The following is a 19,925-nucleotide window of genomic DNA, read 5'->3' as shown; positions in this document are numbered from 1 at the left end:
TACTGAACTCTGCGCTTGAAAATGATTAAAAGCTGTTTGCAAGGAAAAGATAGAGACCCAGACATAGAGAATAGCTGTGGACACAGTAGGGGAAGGGGAGGGTGGGGCGAATTGGGAGAATAGCTTTGACATATATACACGACCACGTGTGAAATAGCCAGCTAGTGGGAAGCAGCTGTCTGATGCAGGGAGCCCAACGCAGTGCTCTGTGATGACCTAGAAGGGTGGGGTGGGTGAGGTGGGAGGGAAACTCAACAGGGAGGGGTGATGAGTATGCATATAGCTGATTCATCTTGTTTGTCCTACGGCAGAAACCCACACAACATTGTGAAGCGATTATACTCCGATTTTTTTTTTTTAAAAAGCCCTAAGAATGTTAAAAAAAAAAAAAAAACAGTTAAGAGGGTAAATTTTATATTATGTGTTTTTCACACAATTAAGAATAGTATTTTTACAATAAAAAGTAGAGCTTCTCCACGTGGGGGAAGCCCTCTCAGGACAGGATGGGGTACAGCCATCACCATGAGCCACAGCTGAGAGCGCTGGGTATCATCTTCATAGGGACAGGTTCCAAACTATTTTATTGTGTGGTCCAGATGAACTGTTAGCATTAGCTGCATGTTGATCTGTTTTCTACACAAATCACCTGAATTTCTGAAAACGGCTTCCTCACGGCTGTGATCTGAGACCCAACACGTCCACCAGAGTCATTTAATTAACTGGCGTATTTTTCCTTTACCAGAATTTTTAAACATAATTTCAGATCTCTCTTAAAGGACAAACAAACACGTCATCATTTGTTATAGAAATTTAATGAATTTGCTCCCAACTTGTAAGAAGAACGCCAACGTGGTCTACTGGTCTCATGTGTGAAGAATATCAGTGCGTCTTGTGTTTTAAACATCCTTGAGAAACTTGAGAAAAATACACAAAATAGCAATGCGTTTCTTTTTCTTTCTCTCTGCTCTTAGCAATGCAGCAAGAAAGCATCTGCTTCTCTCCTGTGGCTTTTGAAGTCATCGGGCATCATCGCCAACCGGCCCTGGCCTCGGATCTCCCTGACGGTCATCACCACAGCCATCATATTGACCATGGCCGTGTTCAATATGGTGAGTCGGGGTCTGGACATGCCATGGTGTCCATCTCCTGGGATTTGGTCCATCTCGTGGCATTTTGAAACCTTCCCCACAGCTCCTTCGGCGACACCCATTGCTGCCTGTTTAAATTCAACATCCAACCACTTTGCGCTGGGGAAGGATGCTTCCTGGGGAGGCCCCCAGGGAGGGAGGGAGACTCCTTCCAGTGGCTTCCCACCTCCTAACTACGGAAATGCCCCCGAACGTCAGCAGGCTAATCACCAGGGAGACCAGAACCAGCAAATTAAAGAGACTGCAGTGGGTAAGGGGTGCTGTTCTGGGCCTTAAAGGGCCTGATTTCAGACATCACCATCACTCCCACCTTAACCAGCTGGGCGATTTTGGAGAAGTTTCATTAAAAGCTTCCACAGGCTCTGCTTCACTTGTCATGAGAAAGCTGAGACTTTCAGTTCTCAGTGAGAACTGACAGTTCTCTGCTAAGGTGGATTTTTCGGGGTAAGTGAACTGATGCTGCTAACACACTTAGTATGGCATCAGGCATGTGGTAAGTACTGAACCAGGGGTCGCTCTTACTGTATCAGTGTTTTTAGTGGTATATCCTTAAAAACAGACACTTCAGTAATCAGTGCCGATTAAGAAACACCCTTATTATTATTCTGACGTCATTACCCTTGACCACCTGGCAGTCACTCAGGGAAAAAAAAAAATATTGAGTATAAATACGCACCTGGTACTTCACTAGATCCTCAGAACCCAAAGCGAATTTGCCTCCCAGGAGTTTATGGCCGAGTTTAGGAGACTGACAGCTGGGTAAGCGGTTATGAAAGAGTCTGACAGTGGAAGCGTGAGGGGCAGGGCGAGGACAGGGGAGCTGGGCCGGCAGGACGGAATTCTGAAAAAGGACACAAGTAGTTTTCACCGGATGATGGATGGAAGGTCAGGAGGGAAGACATTTAGCATCAGGACAAAGAGAGAAATGTGTACGAAGAAGCAGCAAAAAGTAAGGCTGAAGAAGTAGGCAGGGACCTTGACTGTTTGCTTGAGATCTGTCCTCAATGTTATACCATGGGTCACACGGTTTGTACGGACACACCTGGAGATTCAGCTGAGGGTGATGCCAACTGGAAGGCAGATGGGCTGGGCTATGAGTGGCCGGGGTGGAATGGCCCCTTCCTCCGCTTCACTCTGCCTCGAAGTCCACCTTCAGGACACCCAGGAAGAAGGTGGCAGACAAGCACCAGCTTCCCTCCCCTCTCCCTCTGCCTGTCCATCAGGGCGGGGAGAGTGTGGATTCCTGGGTGGCCTCGCGTGGGCTTAACTGGAGGACAGCTGTGCTGGCTCCTCCTGCCTCCCCTGACTACACAGCCCAGCTCCCTCTAGCTCCCCTGAGAAGCGCAGACCCTAAGGTCGCTCTTCTTCCAAGGCAAGGGCCATTGAGGGGTGTCCCTGCGACTCCTCTTTCCTTAGTACACACCTGCTCAGCCTCAGCTTGCAAAGAGGCCGCCCCCAGCTGGGCCTGTGCAGTAAGAACTGACGGTGTCTGTCGGGAGAAAGGGCTCTGCAGTCAAGTCCGTGCAGACGGAAGACTTCCCAAGGACTAGCTGGCCCTTGGTCTCGGGTTCCTGTGTGGGGTTGTCCTGCTGTGTTGCGTTCAGCATGGCAACTGCACCATCCCGGCCCTCCCCCCGGACTTCTCCCAGCCCATCTCCCCTCACCCTGGACATGCACAGCATCCAAGGCCGTCTTCCTGCGCCAAGGGTGATGAGACCTTGCCCCAGGAATGGAGACCCTCTCTTCTAGATCTCAGGCATCCCTGGACCGTGACATCACTTATTTCCAACAAAGGTGTCATCGGGACTGACCAGGGAAGAGCTGGGACATGGTACAGGAAATTCCCTCGAGAACGACCCTACTCAGGAGGGATTTCAGATCTCAAGGGCTGGAGGGGAGGTTGGCCGCCATCAGCCTGAGGCATGTTTTCATGAGGTGCCCCAACAACAGCCCAAGGACTCTCTGTGTGACGACCCAAGGAGAGCGTAACTGTGGCCCCAGTGCAGTCAGCAGAGTTGGGTGGGGGTGGCCTCCTGGTGAGGAACATGAGATGCAGAACTGAAGATTAGCCTTTCCTGGAAGAGCCCTTCAGCAAGTGGATCGCTGTCTGCTGAACTCTAGCCTTTCCACGCGGGCAGTATCGTTGGCTATGGCATGAGTGTGAATACGTCACCGCAGAGGCAGGTGGACAGAGACACAGAGGGAGTAGCAGGAGCCTTGGAGGAACATGAGCGCTTCCTAAGGGGGCTCCCCGTGCTGGACTTCATAGCAAGTTTATGTGCGTTAGTTCTGCTGCTCTGGGGCCAGCTCTCTGGGAGAAAGCCCCAGGAAGAGCTCGGTGAAGCGAGCTGTGGGGGAACAGCTCGGACAGAGTGGAACTTCGCCACGAAGGGGGTGGTGCAGGGAAAAACAGAACATGCTTGAAGGATAGCGCTCGCTAGAGCTCTGGGGAATTCTAATACACCGAGTGTGTGTCTTGTGCCCCCTGGCCCTTATCATTAAACCTCTCCATCCCTTCGGGGGGCTTCCCTGATGGCTCATTGAGTAAAGAATATGACTGCCAGTGCAGGAGGCACAGAAGACCCAGGTTCAATCCCTGGGTCGGGAAGATCCCCTGGAGAAGGGAATGGCAACCCACTCCAATATTCTCACCTGGGGAATCCCATGGACAGAGGAGTCTGGTGGGTTACAGTCCAAAGGGTCACAAAGAGTCAGACACAACTGAGCGACTAAACATGGCACACATCCCTTCAAAGTGTGTGCACTCACCTGTGCATGCATCCTGAAAGTTGACAACATTTAACACAACATCACACACCTAATGGCGAGGTCTTTTTTTTTTTTTTTTTCTTGCATCCTAGGAAAGCACCTTCTTTACAAGGAAGGGCCATTCCACAGTTACTAAATGAGAGAAGAATGAATGAAAACATTTTTTATGAAATCCAGTTTGATCTTATAAAACCAGGATTCATCACCTAATTTTTAAAAGAATTGAAATGGGAAACAAATCTGATGTGAGAGCTGGTTGTATTTCTTCTAGGATAATTAGTGATTGACAAGCAGTTCAGTCACTGTCTATAAATGTTTGATGAGCTCTGATTCTTTGGGACCCTATGGACTATAGCCCACCAAGTTCCTCTGTCCATGAAATTTTCCAGGCAAGAATACGGAGTGGGTTGCCGTGTCCTCCTCCAGGGAACCTTCCCCACCCAGGGATGGAACCTGGGTCTCCTGCATTGCAGGCAGATTCTTTACCATCTGAGCCACCAGGAAGCCACTGATTAACACATTTTTACAGTAACTGCTGAGAATATCCCCTGGAGAAGGGAAAGGCTACCCACCCATTCTGGCCTGGAGAATTCCATGGACTGTATAGTGTATAGTCCATGGGGTCACAAAGAGTCGGACACGACTGAGCAACTTTCACTTTCAGAGTAACTGCAATCCCTTTGGAGTGAAGAAATGCATTTTCTGGACTCAAAATACGTCTTCCAGTGTCATTTTCCTTCCTCAAAGAGAAAGAAGTACATTGCCAAGTGAGGTAGAGAAGTCTATGGGAGACACAATAAAAGTCTGATGGGTCAACTTTGAGAAAGAATGAAATGAGGCTCGGCGCACTGGGCTGCCTCCTGTAGGCTAGAGCCTCTGGAGCAAGGAAGAGACTTAAGTTACTTGTTCCTGTCCATTATTTTTCTTGATACCTAATGAATTTAGTGGTTCTTCCCCATCCAGAGGCTCTTATTTTTCTTTCAAGAAAATATCACAAAGCAGTACGAAATCCAACATTAGGTAGAGAGAAGAAATTCCTTTCCCCAGCTAGTGGGTTTTCTTATCGTGTCTTATTCATCACGGGAAGGACTGGGCCATCAGGTGCTGTCTCTGATCACATCTGATGACTTACAGAGAAACGTTCTCCAGCTGCTGGATCCCCAGCCACTTGAGTTTTGACTGCATAAGGCAGGCACAAGGTCCAGTGTTCCCAGCCCCACTGCAGGGTGGTGTGACCTCCCGGGGGTCACACGCATCCCCAGGGGGTGCCAGGCAAGGGAAGTGGGCTCCAGGCCCCTCACTCACATTCAGGAAAGATGGCTCCTCCCACTGGGGAGGCGAATACCAGTCTTCACCTATATGTGGTCAGATGCTCTCAGTGCTAAGTCTATTCCTTTTTTCCCTAGCCCCACTTGAAAAACCTCCATCCTAGGGAGGCTGCTATTTAATGCAGTAGAGCTTTTCAACTTATCCTGGCGCTTCTTTAAAGAATCCAATGTCTAGACTAACAGCCTACTCCTAAGTTGTAGCTTTGCTGTTTCTTGGCAGTGATTAACCCAGTGAGGCTAATCCAGGCTCTGGACTAACATTCCAAGGGGAAGAGCAGTTCTTTTGTTCAGGGTGTAGGGGGAGGGGCTGCCTTCCTGAGCAAGCTTTCCTTAAGGTACTGGGTGTGCGCACGCTCAGTCGCTCAGTCGTGTCCCCCTCTTTGCAACCTCATGGGCTGTAGCCCGCCAGGCTTCTCTGTCCGTGGGATTCTCCAGGCAAGAACACTGGAGTGCGTAGCCATTTCTTCCTCCAGGGGATCTTCCTGACCCGGGAAATGAACCCACGTCTCCTGCATATCCTGCGTTGGCAGTTGGGGTCTTTACCACTGAGCCACCTGCAAGCCTTAAGTCACTGGGAAGAAGATGTCCTTCTGTTTGGGGAAGGTCACCCTTTTAAAGTCACAGCACATTCAGAGCCTCTTCTGTGGCTCCTGTGATGTTGGAGTGCTCTCCTTTTCTTCCCTTTCCCCCCGTCTTTTTCTGTTTTCAGTGCTTGTTGTTTTTCCTTTGGGAAAAGTATGTATAGCAAAGTTTATCATCTTAACCGTGGTTAAGTGTACGTTCGGGGCATTCAGTGGATTTGCAGTTTTGTGCCCCCCTCACCCTGTCTATTTCTGGAACTTGGTCATCGTCTCGCACAGAAGCTCTGTTCCCGTGAACGATGACTTCCCCTTACCCCCAGCCCCTGGTAGCTTCTGCTCTGCTTTCTGCTGCGATCAACTTGCTATCCTAGAAAACCTCATATACCTGAGATGACATGGTATTAGTCTCTTTGTGTCTGGCTCATTTCACTTCGGATAACATGTTTAAGGTTCTCATTTTCTCTCTGATGCCCAGTCCCTTCACAGCGGGAGAAACTCCCGGTTTGCCCTGGATTTTTCCAGCCAGTGGCAAACAGCCCTCATTACTGCTTTTTCTGTCATCACCTGCCATCACCTTCTTTCCCTCAGGAGAGAGAGAAGCCACAGGGGTGATGTGAGGGCTGAGGCCCCCCGCAAGCTCCCTCTGCTCCTGACTGTGGACGGGCCCTTCCATGCTGAGCCTCCATGTGGATTTTTAGTCACTAATGTTTCTCCCGAGCTGAAGTCTCAGAGCCCTTATAAGAGCCAGGGTCAACAGGGATGGTGTTCTTTTACCTCTCTTTACGCACTAATGTGGGCTTCCCAGGTGGCGCTAGCGGTGAAGAACCCGCCTGCCGATGCAGGAGACATAAGAGTCGCAGGTTCAGTCCCTGAGTGGGGAAGATGCCCTGGAGGGGGAATGGCTACCCGCTCCAGTATTCCTGCCTGGAGATTCCCGTGTAAAGAGGAGCCTGGCACAGTCCAGAGGTGACAAAAAGTTGAACATAACAGAAGTGACTTAGCATGCATGCACACACTAACATAAATGACAACATGTCCAGGTCAGCTTTATTTAAAATGAATTGTGAGAGATTACCAGGACATTTTAAAAACCACACTACAATATTTTTATTTTGTAGAGAAAACCAATCAGTTATCCTGACTTTTTTTTCCCCACATATAGGGTTTGGGGTGTCAAATTGCAAAAGACCTGTGTGTTTTGTTCCATTTTACTTCCCAGCTGGCTATTCAGAGCCATGTCTGAGAAGCTCAAATCCTCTGCCATTTTTTCTGACATTTTTTCTGACATTTTGACACTTTCGTCACGTGATGCCTCCCATAATTTTGCACCTTTTCCGAGAAACTTCCCAGAGAATAATTATAAATAGCCCAGCTTTGTGAGCCACCTAGACACAGAGTTAGCCATGGTTAACTAGTGGTTAATTGACAGTCTAATTCTAATTGGTTAATTACTTCTAACTCCAACCAAATGACAAGCAATGATGTTATCAGGCACAAACACAGTTTTAAATTGCATGTTCACAATTTCATATTATTTGTAGAACATAATTTTGAGATGCTTTACATTGTCTCAGAAATGTAACATTTGGAAGGAGGGCTAAAAATATGCGCTTAATTGGGATATCTTGTCTGGGATGAGAATACCATTTTTCCAACTAGGACAAAGGTTGTAGAAATATTAAAATAGGTCCAGAGAGGAGTTCCCCCAAATAATTATGAAACTAGAAATGCATTCTGTGCAGAAAACTGTGGCACCTTAACCCAGGAGGGAGAGGAATGTGGGATTGATAACCCTCAAGCTTGGACTGGCTGTAATTAGGAGTTTGTTATTTTAAAGTGGCTAAGGAGACAGAAGAGGAAAATTGGTTCCAAACTGCTATGTGAAGCCACAGAGACAGAACGAAGAGGTCTTGATTTTAGGGGTAGTTAATTAAACACTAGAGAAAAGTAGCTTAAGGGGTTAATGAAGCATTCCTGAATGTGGGGATTAAAGTTCTCCACTGTTTTTCAAGTTCAACCATCCTACTATTACAGAGCCTCCTTGCAAGACAAAGCTTTCACAGGATGTATTATCACTTATTTATTTTCTTCTTTATGTGCTGATGTAATTAAGGGTTTTTCTTTAGTCATTTTAAGATCTCAGACTCCTGAGACTAGTAACCTATCAGTCTAAACGGTCTCCTTCTATTTGTCATTTCCTTTAGTATTTAAATCAAATGTATGTTGGGTCTGTCAAATCTAAATTTTTACACTTTTGGAGTCTTGTATTTGGCCAGCAATTACTCCATTTTTTCCTGTTATATTTTTTCCAAATAATTAGCACATTTATATTTCATCCAGAGGTTGTGACATTTTTGATAAATTATTTAGTGTTAATAGTAAATAATAATATCTCCTGGCATGCTGCAGTCTGTGGGGTCGCAAAGAGTCAGACACGACTTAGCAACTGCACAACGACAATTCATAAATAAATAAATCTACATTTATTTGACTTTTAAATCAGTATTTTGCAGCATTTGATCAAAATATATAATGGGTAGAAACACTGTATCTAGAACCATTCTTGGAATCTGAGAGGAAATGTCCTCAAAAATATATTAAATAAATGCCTTCTTATTTACCTAAGTAAATTGCTGGAGGTCTTTGACAAGAAGCCCGCCATCAAAGGGACAAACAAAAGCAGCAGCGGAAACTGGGCAGGGAGGTTTGACTCTTTAGGCCCTGAGTATGGACGGGGAGCCCTGTGCAGAAACCTAGCCTAGTTTCATGGAGGAGACGGATATCTTCCATAAGGGAACCTGGCCTGTGAGTCTCTGCTTTATCTTCACTGAACGGTTATCTGACCTGCAGTCACAGGACAGACGTGACTGATCCTAAACAGTCTGTGTTGCAGCTTCTCAGGAAAGAGAGAGACAGAGAGAAGGAGAATGAGTTTTCCCACCTTGCTAACTGACTGGCCCTCACCTTCCAGGCGCTGATATTGGTGCCCACTATTGCTGTTTAGTCATAAGTCGTGTCCAATCCTTTGTGACCCCGTGGACTGTAGCCCCCCAGGCTCCTCTGTCCATGGGATTTCCCAGGCAAGAATGCTGGAGTGGGTTGCCATTTCCTTCTCCTGGGGATCTTCCCGACCCTGGGATCAGACCCGCGTCTCTGGCTTTGCAGGCAGATTCTTTGGTGCTGAGCCAGTGGGGAAGCCCCTGTAAGAGCTAATCATATTTATGTTCTCAGAATAACTTCTTTTTTAAATTAGGGCCCCCTTTCCAATAGTCCGGAGCGCATCCTTCCTCTCCAGTTTTACCCCTGGTGATCCTGAGCTGCCAAGCACTCACAAATAGTAGAGGCAAATGTTGGTGTCAGCTATTGCATTTTTCCCATAAAATTAATTTATTTTCTTAAGATACAAAATTCAGAAGACTCCACTGATGCATTTGGTGAAGATAATGAAGACACTGCAAAAACACAGGATGAAGACTCCCGTCTCGTGATGGAGAGTTGACTGCGTGCGGGTGGCGATGACAGCCTCCAACATAATTCTAACCAAGATCTCTTCCCTGTGCTTGGTTCATTTTAAAGTTCCTGGTTAACAGAGGTGCTTCTGTTTCCCTTAACATCAGTCCAGGAGTTCTGGAATTCACTGTGTGGTGTGGAGCACAGCAAGGGTTCCTTACTTATTCGATAGAGATTTCCAAAGCCTCAAAGAGAAGATGAAGGCATTGGCACTGGAAGTAGAGGCTGAACGGTCCCCACAACCCTGCTCACTGAGCCCACGAAACGTGTCGTTAGTAAGCTGAGCCTCACCCTGCTAACCCTTTACTCTCCTTTGCACTGGCTCATTGCAGCAACATTTTCTTTGCAGTTTTTCCTGAGTGACTCAGAGGAAACAATTCTTCCAACTGCCAACACGTCCAACACAAGTCTTTCTGCCGCAAGTAACCAGGCAGCGATTCTGCGTGCGCAAAATTTGTTTTTCCTGCCGGTAAGCACATCTCTCTGGTTCTTATGTTTTTATTGTTTTCCTGTGTGATGTTACCGATTGAATGGCGTGCCTTCCACTTCCTCTTCCACTGTAGACTTTATTCTCCTTGTTTAGATTCCATACCTGAGTATGTCCTGACGGGGTAAAAATTGCCAGCCTTTGATAGAAAACTCCCAGCCAGCAGATACTGATACGACCACATAGACAAACTTTCCATGGCATTTTGAGGCTCTCACAGATGACTTTGTGCCTTTATCCTCTTAATGCTACATGTTTATCTTTTTACTGACTTATATTTGATTTACAATGTTGTGTTAGTTTCTGGTGTTCAGCAAAGTGATTCAGTTTTACATATATATATATATATATTATTTTCCATTGTGGTTTATTACATATATATTCTTTTCCATTGTGGTTTATTACCAGATGTGGAATATAATCCCCCATGCTATACAATAGGACTTTGTTGTTTATCCATTCTATGCATATACTAGTTTGTATCTGCTAACCCCAAACTCCCAATGTAACCCTTTCCCACCTTGGCAACCATAAGTCTGTATTCTATGTCTGTGAGTCTATTTCTGTTTTGTAGATAAGTTCATTTGTGTCATATTTTAGATTCCACATATAAGTGATAGCATATGATATTTGTTTTTCTCTGTCTGACTGACTTCACTTAGTATGATCATCTCCAGGTCCATCCATGTAGCTGCAAATGGCATTATTTCATCATTTTCATGACTGAGTAGTATTCCACATCTTTATCCAGTCATCTATGGATGGGCATTAAATTGTTTCCTTGTCTTGGCCACTATAAATAGTGCCTGTATCCTTGGGAATTATCGTTTTGTTTGGATGTATGCCCAGGAGTGGGATTGCTGGGCCATGTGGTATTTTTAGTTTTCTGAAGACTCTCCATGCTGTTCTCAATAGCGACTACACCAGTTTATCTTGACATGACATTTTATAGCATGCACCCCAGCATGTAGCTTTCAGTCGTATGTCACTGAATTTCTGGGCGTGTTGCTTACAGATTTTACTAATTGCTCCATGAATTAGCTTCCTGACTCTGTTATGACTGGGTCCGAAGCTCATATTTCTTCTTCTTTTTGGCTGCAAATGTCATCCAGTGATTATATCTTCAAATAATCCTTACTAATGACCCATTTTAACCAAGGTCCAGAAGGGTTTAGATTGAAATTTCAAAACTTGCTAACACATTAGTCTTTTTAAGTGAAAGGAACTAAATCATTTACTGCTTAATAACTTCCTTCTTCTATGAATTTTGTGGGCAAAAATATGATTTTGATACTCTTCTTTTGATTTTGTGAATAATCATCTAAAAGTAACATACATTTAGATTGTCTCCATAGTTTCAAGAGTGCTAGATGAACTATTCCAGACTCATTGGAAATTGGTCATTTAAGATGTATATTTTTAAATTTTTCCTACCAGTTTCTTAAACTCTATCAACTATAGCAATGAAGTCTCCTTTCTTCAGTTTGCTTTTGTAGATTCATCCCCTTGATATTAGGCGTTGATCCTTTTCCCCATCTCATCATTTCAGTTTTCTGGGTTTCAAAGGTCTGTGTACAGAGAGTAGGGGCATCTGGTACTCTTTAAGCCATGACTGTTTCAGAGGCCAGCTGTCCAAAGTCCATAACAGGTTCCCCACAGGCTCAGGAAGAGAGGGCAACATAAGCTTCATCACTTTTCCTTGGGGTCCTGGCCTTCATTTTCAGCAGTCCTGTGAACCCGGTAAGGATTGGACAGCATCTTTTCTATTTCAGTTACGTGAGGGACGCGGTTCATGACAAGGGTTTACTAGCTGTGACTCCACCATGGGCAGTTTGGAGCCCCCTTCTTTAGAGAAAGATTTAAACTGCCTCTGTGATCTGGCTTCTTCTCCTTGCATGGATGTCATTAGCACACCTGGTCCCTCAACCCCTGGAGGGAAGATGTGCCTCAGAGCCATCCCCATGCCTCATTCATAAGGCACTTGCTGCTTGGAAGAAAAGCTATGACAATACTAGACAGTGTGTTAAAAAGTAGAGACATCACTAGGCTGACAAAGGACAGTCTAGTCAAAGCTGTGTTTTTTCCAGTCGTCATGTATGGATGTAAGAGTTGGACCATAATGAAGGCTGAGCATCAAAGAATTGATGCTCTTGAACTGTGGTGTTGGAGAAGACTCTTGAGTCCCTTAGACTGCAAGGAGATCAAACCAGTGAATCCTAAAGGAAATCAGCTCTGAATAGTCATTGGAAGGACTGATGCTGAAGCTGAAACTCCAATACTTTGGCCACCTGATGCAATAAGACCTTGATGCTGGGAAAGATTGAGGGCAGGAGAAGGGGGCCACATACAATGAGATGGTTGGATGGCATCATCACCTCAATGGACATGTGTTTGAATGAACTGCAGGAGATGGTGAAGGACAGGGGAGCCCAGCGTGCTGTAGTCCATGGGGTCACAAAGAGTTGGGCTTGTCTGACCGACTGAACAACAGCAAATTCCGCTTGTCATTCACTTAGGCTGATCTATCAAAACCTGAATTCTAGTCATTGTTTTCAGCATAATTTTAGCAGCAAAATCCTTTTTAAAATCAAATCTTACAAGCAGCCCCATTTTATAACAATCAAAACACAGTGTATATGGCTTCACATGGACCAGGCGCTGCTCCGTGCTGCTTGCTTGCATTATATTCTTCAGTCTTTGCAGGAATTATTAAAGCAGGCATTGTCATCCTCCTTACCTTGAGTCACCTACTCAGGGGACAGGCACGCCTTTAATTATTTGTGCCATTGAGCTCCTTTGTGAGTGGAAGGGTGAGACCCTGAGCGGGAACTTTGCCAGGTGCCAGCTGATTTCATGGCTTTTATGGAACAGTTTTGTAAGACAACCGTGACTACTGACTAAGGAGCAAGGATTCTCAAACTCTTGGTAAGGACAGATACTTTTGCAAAATCTAATAGTGGATGAGCCCCAAAATGAACTAACAAAAAAAACCACATACAAAGTACAAGCCCATGTTTTATCTGATTCACCAGAAAGACACCTGCCTGGTCAGGTTGCTGGGCACATGCCCACAGGCAAGCAGGCCCCCTGAGGACCCTCAGCCAGTTGGACGGCTCCCTGAGCTGCTTTCAGAGGGGGTCCCAGTACTGATGCCCATGTGTCACTGAGCCTCACACCTGCCCTGTGAGGACAATACTTACTCATTAAGTATGTACATAATTAACTAATTTAAGTCACTAAGGTAATAAAAGACCCTGGTGGAAAAGGGAAAAAACCTTGGAAAAGACCATGACTCTGGGAAAGATTGACAGCAGAAGGAGAAGGGGATGACAGAGGATGAGATGGTTGGATGGCATCACTGACTCAATGAACATGAGTTTGAGAAAACTCCAGGAGACAGTGAAGGGCAGAGAAGCCTGGTATGCTGCAGTCCATGGGGTCACAAAGAGTCAGACATGACTTAGCAACTGAACAACAAGGTAATATGGCAAAGTGTCCTATAAATCAGGCTAATTTCAAAGCCCAGGCCACCTCACCCTCTGCTTTAGGGAGACTGAGTCGGTGGTTCCCGTCCTCTCTGTCCCAAAAGTGAAAAGTACCCAAAGTGAAAGTTGCTCAGTTGTGTCTGACTCTTTGCAAACCCTTGGACTATATAATCCATGGAATTCTCCAGGCCAGCATCCTGGGAGTGGGTAGCCTTTCCCTTCTCCAGGGGATCGTCCCAACCCAGGGATTGAACCCAGGTCTCCCACATTGCAGGCAGATTCTTTACCAGCTGAGCCACCAGGGAAGCCCAGGAATACTGGAGCAGGTAGCCTATCCCTTCCCCAGCAGATCTTCTCGACCTAGGACTCAAACAGAGATCTCCTGCATTGCAGGTGGATTCTTCACCAGCTAAGCTACCATGGAAGCCCTTCTTTCTCCCAGACTCTGGATTCCATGATTCCTCTCCATCAGCTCAACTGGCCCATCAAGACATGTTTCCTCGGCTCCTTTCCTCTTCCTGTTCTCTGTCATTCGGGGGGGAGTCAGTGGTCAGAACCGTGGAGAACTGCCATGAAGTCATTGTAGCCAAAGAAACTGTGCTTACAGACCTTCAGCATCCCCAAGCCTGCTGCCACCTGCCATGGCCCCCACCCGAGGGGTGCTTTCTTTCCCAAGGACTGACCGGATTGTTGTGGGTCCATAGGGAATTAATTGCTGGTCTTCCTTCTGAGGCTGAGATACCAGGTCTCAGTCCTCACGGGTAGAGATCTGCGTGGGTGCCTTTCACTGAGAAGGGAGAACACTGGTGGGAACCCTGCAGCCTGTCTTTCCCACTTTGCTTTCTTCCCAAGAACAGGACTGAGGCACTAGTATCAGTGGCCTTTCCCAGTTGTTGTTGTTGTTCCGTTGCTAAGTTGTGTCCAACTCCTTGCGACCCCATGGACTGCAACACGCCAGGCTCCTCTGTCCTTTACTACCTCCTGGAGTTTGCTCAAGCTCATGTCCATTGAGTTAGTGGTGCCATCCAACCATCTCATCCTCTGCTGCCCCCTTCTCCTCCTGCCTTCAGTCTTTCCTAGCACCAGGGTCTTTTCCTGTAAGTCAGCTCCTCGAATCAGGTGGCCAAAGTATCGGAGCTTCAGTTCAACATCAGTCCTTCCAATAAATATTCAGGACTGATTTCCTTTAGGGTGGACTGGTTGGATCTCCTTGCTGTCCAAGGGACTCTCAAGAATCTTCTCCAGCACCACAGTTCAAAAGCATCAATTCTTTGGTGCTCAGCCTTCTTTACAGACCAACTCTCACCCAGGGCTGACTGTAAATGACCTTGGCTGGGGAAATAAAAGAATGAGAATGACAAAAATAAGCAGTTTATACATGGTGTATCCCTTATAATGAAATTAAAATGGAGAAGCTTACACCCTGGGCTGTTTCTTAAAGGCAGGATTTATCAAACATCAGTCGGATCTGTTTTATTGAAATGATTTGACTTTACTGAGAGCTGCTGCTGCTGCAGTGATGCTGAGATGGTGGCTCACCCTTCTTAAAGCCTCTTGATCCAGCAAACAAAGGCTTTGTGAGAACAGAAACTGTTTCCACTTGGCGGGCACCCCCTGGCCTGCAGGGCAGTGGGTTCCGATCTTTGCGAGCTCTCCTCAGTGACCTAGAAGAAGGACATTATTACCCTCATTTTTCAGATGAGGACACTGACACAGGCAAGTCAGGTCACTGGCCTGAAGTGACTCAGCTGATGACTGGTTGGAACATGATTGAATCCAGGGCTGTGCTGTCTTAATGATGTCCATTGTGGTTAACGGAAGAGTGCTCACACAGGGCGGGCCTGCTAGCTACCTCCCGTGAACCACAAAAGATAGGCCATGCCCAGCCTCTTCCTCACACTGGGGTCTTCAATTTCTTCGGGTGCCAGTCCACTTCCAGGGTACTCGCAACTCACCGGGATCAAAGCTTTTGTGTGTGCTTAATTGCTCAGTTGTATCCAACTCTCTGTGACCCCCATAGACTGTAGCCCACCCCTCTGTCCAGGGGGATTCTGCAGACAAGAATACTGGAGTGGGTTGCCATGCCCTCCTTCAGGGAATCTTCCCAACCCAGGGATTTGAACCCACGTCTCCCACATTGCAGGTGGATTCTTTACCATCTGAGCCCCAGGAAAGATCCCCTGGACAAGGCTCAAAGCTTTTAGTTTTTTGTTTTTCGAGTTCAAATTTTGCTATCAAACTACAGTGTGCAAGACAATGAGAAACTAGTGTAAGGAAAAGCATACAGACCAATGGAATAGAAGTGAGAGCTCAGAAGTAAACCCTCATACCTACAGGCAATTGATTTTCAACATATGTTAAATTGTGTTTGTTTTTCACTCTCTGTGTGTGTGCTCAATTGCTTCAGTCATGTCAGACTCTTTGCGACCCCCATGGACTGTAGCCCACCAGGCTCTTCTGTCCATGGGTTTCTCCAGGCAAGAATACTGGAGTTGGTTGCCATCCCCTTCTCCAGGGAATCTTCCTAACTCGAGGATCGAACCCATGTCTCCTGAATTGCAGGCAGATTCTTTACACACTGAGCCACCTGGGAAGCTTTGTTTTACTTTATATGGTGCTTTAATTTGTTCTCAATCATCTTTGTTGTAATTCTTCATCTCGGATAAAGATTCCTGAGCAATCTGGTGAAGCCTATAAACTCCTTAGAATGTTGGGTTTCCTTTAACATTTTAATTTTTTGAGTACAGTTGGTTTTCAATGTTGTGTTTCAGGTATACTGCACAGTGATTCAGTTGTACATATACTATGTTCATTCTTTTTTAGGTTGTTTTCTCATGCAGGTTGTCACAGAATATTGTGTAGAGTACCCTGTGCTATACAGTAGGTACTTGTTGCTTATCTATCATATATGTACTTCAAAACTTTTAGCTTCTCAAGTCCTTTTTATTCTAGATAATCCCTCTGACACACACTGCCTTTTTAATGAAGTCCCTGGGCTTTGTTATACCTTTAACAGAACTGCTTGTAATGATTTGTATCCCTTTAATGAAGTATTTGGCCACATGCACGATTATTTTTATTAAACAGACTACACTGGGTGAGCAAGCCATGCTGTGAGTAATTCTTTTCTAAATCCAGTGTGTTTAGTCATTTACCACTGGGTCAAAGAGCAGACAAAGGCATCTGCTTTCACAATCAGATTGGGAGTTGACCCAGTGAGCTTGGTAGTGGTCCCCAATTTTAATTCTCATTCCAGCATTGCTCAGAATAGATCCTCAGTATTTGCCTGATGTATTTCCCTGTTCCAGTACTTTATATACAGCTGCATCCTGGGGCTGATCTCCTGTTCAGTTTTCCTGCGTGTGAATTATGAGCTGAAGATGCTGATCATGATGGCAGCCTTGGTGGGCTACAACACCATCTTCCTCCACACTCACGCTCACCTCCTGGATGACTACAGCCAGGTCCTATTCGAGAGGTAACCCTCTTCCTCTCCCTTCTCTTTAGTTTAGTCCTTTCATGGGATGTCAGTAACAGGAGAGTGTGTGGAGTAAATGAATGGCATTGTTGTTGGGAATCTTTATGTGAGAGTTTCTTTGAAGTGGTGATTCTGGAGGATGCTGTGTTTGTATCATAGATTACGTAGGTATGATCTAGGCATGATTGTAGATGATCAGTAGATATGAAAGGTTTAGAGAGACCATTTGTGTTATAATCTGTACTATATTAATAAGAATAATCTTTTTTTCCATCAGTATTATTGATATTTTGGACCGAATAATTTTTGGAGGGGTCATCCTATGCATTGAAGGTTATTCAGCAACACCGTTGGCTTCTACTGGAGAATGAAATGGCAACCCACTCCAGTATTCTTGCCTAGGAAATTCCATGGACAGAGGAGCCTGGCAGGCCACAGTCCATGGGGTTGCAAGGAGTTGGACACGATTTAGCTACTAAACAAAAACAACTGGCCTCTGCCTGCTAGATGCCAGACACAATCCCCCACCCCAAGTCACGAGAACTGAAAAGGCCTCCAGACATTGAAGAATGTGCCCTGCAAGAGAGTACAGCCCCCAGGTCAAAACAACTGAATCCATATACACAAAAGTACTGGGAAAATAAATGATTCTATTCACAAGGTATAATGCAAAATTTCTTGTTGAGGATTTCCTAAAACATCCCGGTGTGGAGGGAATACTATCAACTGTGGCAAGTTCCAAGAAAGGATTGTTGTTAATTGCTGTTTAGTCGCTAAGTCATTGTCTGACTCTGTGACCCCATGGAATGTAGCCCACCGGGCTCCTCTGTCCATGGGATTTCCCAGGCAAGAATACTGGGTGGGTTGCCATTTCCTTCTCCAGGGGGTCTTCTTCACCCAGGAATCGAACCCACATTTCCTGCTTTGGCAGGCAAGTTCTTTACCATTGAGACATCAGGGAAGGCCCCCAAGGATATGGTTATGTTTACTCTGCCAACCTTAGGACTGGATGCTTCAAGAAGGATCGTCCCAAGTCCACTCCTTTGGATTTATAAAATGTCTCCTGTTATCAAATTGCTTCTGCAAACCTATCATAAATATTTATTCATTGCTTGAAAAAAAAAAGAGTTTTAATCATGATATTCTCCAACTCACATCTTGACAGCAAAAACACATTTTGTATCAACTGTTAAGTTTATTTCAGACTTCAGGTTTTTCCTGTGAGCACTTTGCATAATCTCCCATAATATTTCTATATTTCTTTTAACATAAAATAAATGCCTTAAATATTTGCAGAGATTTCTCTGCTCCCAGAAGATGGTTCGTGTTGACAGTGCATGGCTGCTTCGCCAGGGGAGGCCTGATGGCAACAACACGGGCTCCTCCCTGTGTAAAGGTTTCCGGTCAAAAGGGGAGGTTTTAGAAACACAGCTACACCGCGTTCTCTCCACCTAACTTAATTTTTGTCATCCTCCACGCCATGAAACCCTAATAATCTGTAGTCAAGTGGCGGGTAGTGGAGTTGTAAAAATACATAATCACGTTAAGGAAATTTTATGATTCCTTAGCCAAGATGAGAATGAAATCAGAAATTAATTTTCCGATACATTCTCAAAATTACCAACTGAACATGCTTTAATATTTCTCTACTGCATGGAGAGCCTGTATCGAATCTCTAAATAAATGTAGCATCACTCATTCTGACGCATGGCTGAGAACGCAACTGAATTTCCCTTTATTAAATTTAAAGTCGAAGCAAAAGAAGAAATTAGATTAGCAAATTTCTGATGGGGGGTGGGGATTGCTTTGGGGACCTGAGGGAGACACACCACCTCTGATGAGAAGCCTGGTAGCAGGAAAGTAGTTATTTGGTTGAAGAAAAGTTTTATTCTCAGAGCCCTTTGTTTCATACAAGGTCTGTAGTGTGTGCTTTCTTGGTTCTGTCTTTATAATCACCTGACAGCTGGGAGGACTGACCTGACAAGCTTCAGGCACCTGCCTTTCCTTCTGACCTCAAGTCTCCTGCATTGCAGGCGGATTCTTTACCACTGAGCCACCAGCGAAGCCCTAGAAGATGAATATTACTGACATAATAACATCATACCTCAAAATTAACAGATGTTCTCTAATAACAGTTTAAAACAAACCCCAAGCGAGAAACCAGACTCAGATGGTAAAGAATCCACCTGCAATGCGGGAGACCTGGGTTCAGTCCCTGGGTTGGGGAGATCCCGTGGAGAAGGGAATGGCACCCCACTCCAGTATTCTTGCCTGGAGAATCCCATGGACAGAGGAGCGTGGTGGGCTGCAGTCTGTGGGGTCGCAGAGAGTTGAACACAACTGAGCGACTTGCCAGTTCGGGAGTGGCAGCTTGGAGCCCCCTGATCTCTCCATCGGCTCTGTGTGTTGATCTCACCTCGCGTCTCATGAGCCAAAACCCATCGAGGCCAATGTTTTCTTTCCCTTTGGTGAGAGTCAGGACCTTCCCCATCAAAGAGCTGAGCAAGGTCTCCTCATCCTTCATCTGGTTTGTTGATGGTGAAATACCTCTATCAAATATGAAATTAAGAACTTAAAAAAAGCTGGTCTGATATGGTTCTTCAAGAATGAGTGTCCTTTCATCCCAAGCCCTTCAGGGAGGGAGCTGGCTTAAACCAGGGCCCAACAGCCCCTCCTTTCCTGACCCAGCTGGTCTGGGCCATTGAAGTCACATGCTTGGTCCCATCCCTTTACTGGCCTGATTCTGGTCACTATGGATGCTGAAAACTTGGCCTCTGTCCACCATTGCTGAATCGAATCTCAGAGTTTTGGGTGAAGTAGAAAATGGCTTTATTGCTTTGCCAGACAGAGGGGGACACAGTGGGCTTATGCTTCAAAACTGTGCATCCCAACCCAGTAGGAATGATGAGGAGTTTTGTAGCAGTGGTTCAGGGGCAGGGTTGCTAATAAGGGTCAAGGTGCAGGCAGGGCCTGCACTCCTTTAATCTGGACTCGGGTGGTCTCCTCCCTTGTCTCCACATCCTCTCCCTTCCCTGATTAACAACTGTTCGAATCTGCCCTTTGGAACTCATGGAAGGTCATGGAGGCTGGAGTCTGTCCCCTACAAACAAGTAATAGGCAACCCACAGTCCTGCTCGGC

At 45.7% G+C, this 19,925-nt stretch overlaps 1 protein-coding gene across 6 annotated transcripts in view; it reads left to right on the top strand.

Moving 5' to 3' along the window:
• Positions 1-19,925, top strand: part of ADCY2 (adenylate cyclase 2) — a 436,561-nt gene that overhangs the window by 361,954 nt on the left and 54,682 nt on the right. For all 6 annotated transcript variants that reach the window (XR_014062213.1, XM_081520577.1, XM_081520578.1 and 3 more), the window contains 3 exons: positions 972-1,109; positions 9,686-9,805; positions 16,617-16,786. Coding sequence is in view for 5 of the 6 variants with exons in the window: in XM_081520577.1 (XP_081376703.1) it covers positions 972-1,109; positions 9,686-9,805; positions 16,617-16,786 (428 nt within the window). In the remaining variant the exon portion in view is untranslated. The remainder of the gene's footprint in view (positions 1-971; positions 1,110-9,685; positions 9,806-16,616; positions 16,787-19,925) is intronic.

The sequence above is a fragment of the Giraffa tippelskirchi genome, chromosome 8 (assembly GCF_054371585.1).
Source record: "Giraffa tippelskirchi isolate mGirTip1 chromosome 8, T2T-mGirTip1v1.2.pri, whole genome shotgun sequence".
Classification (NCBI taxonomy): domain Eukaryota; kingdom Metazoa; phylum Chordata; class Mammalia; order Artiodactyla; family Giraffidae; genus Giraffa; species Giraffa tippelskirchi.
The sequence above is the reverse complement of the archived record's forward strand: the minus strand, read 5'-3'. Positions and strand labels throughout refer to the sequence as shown.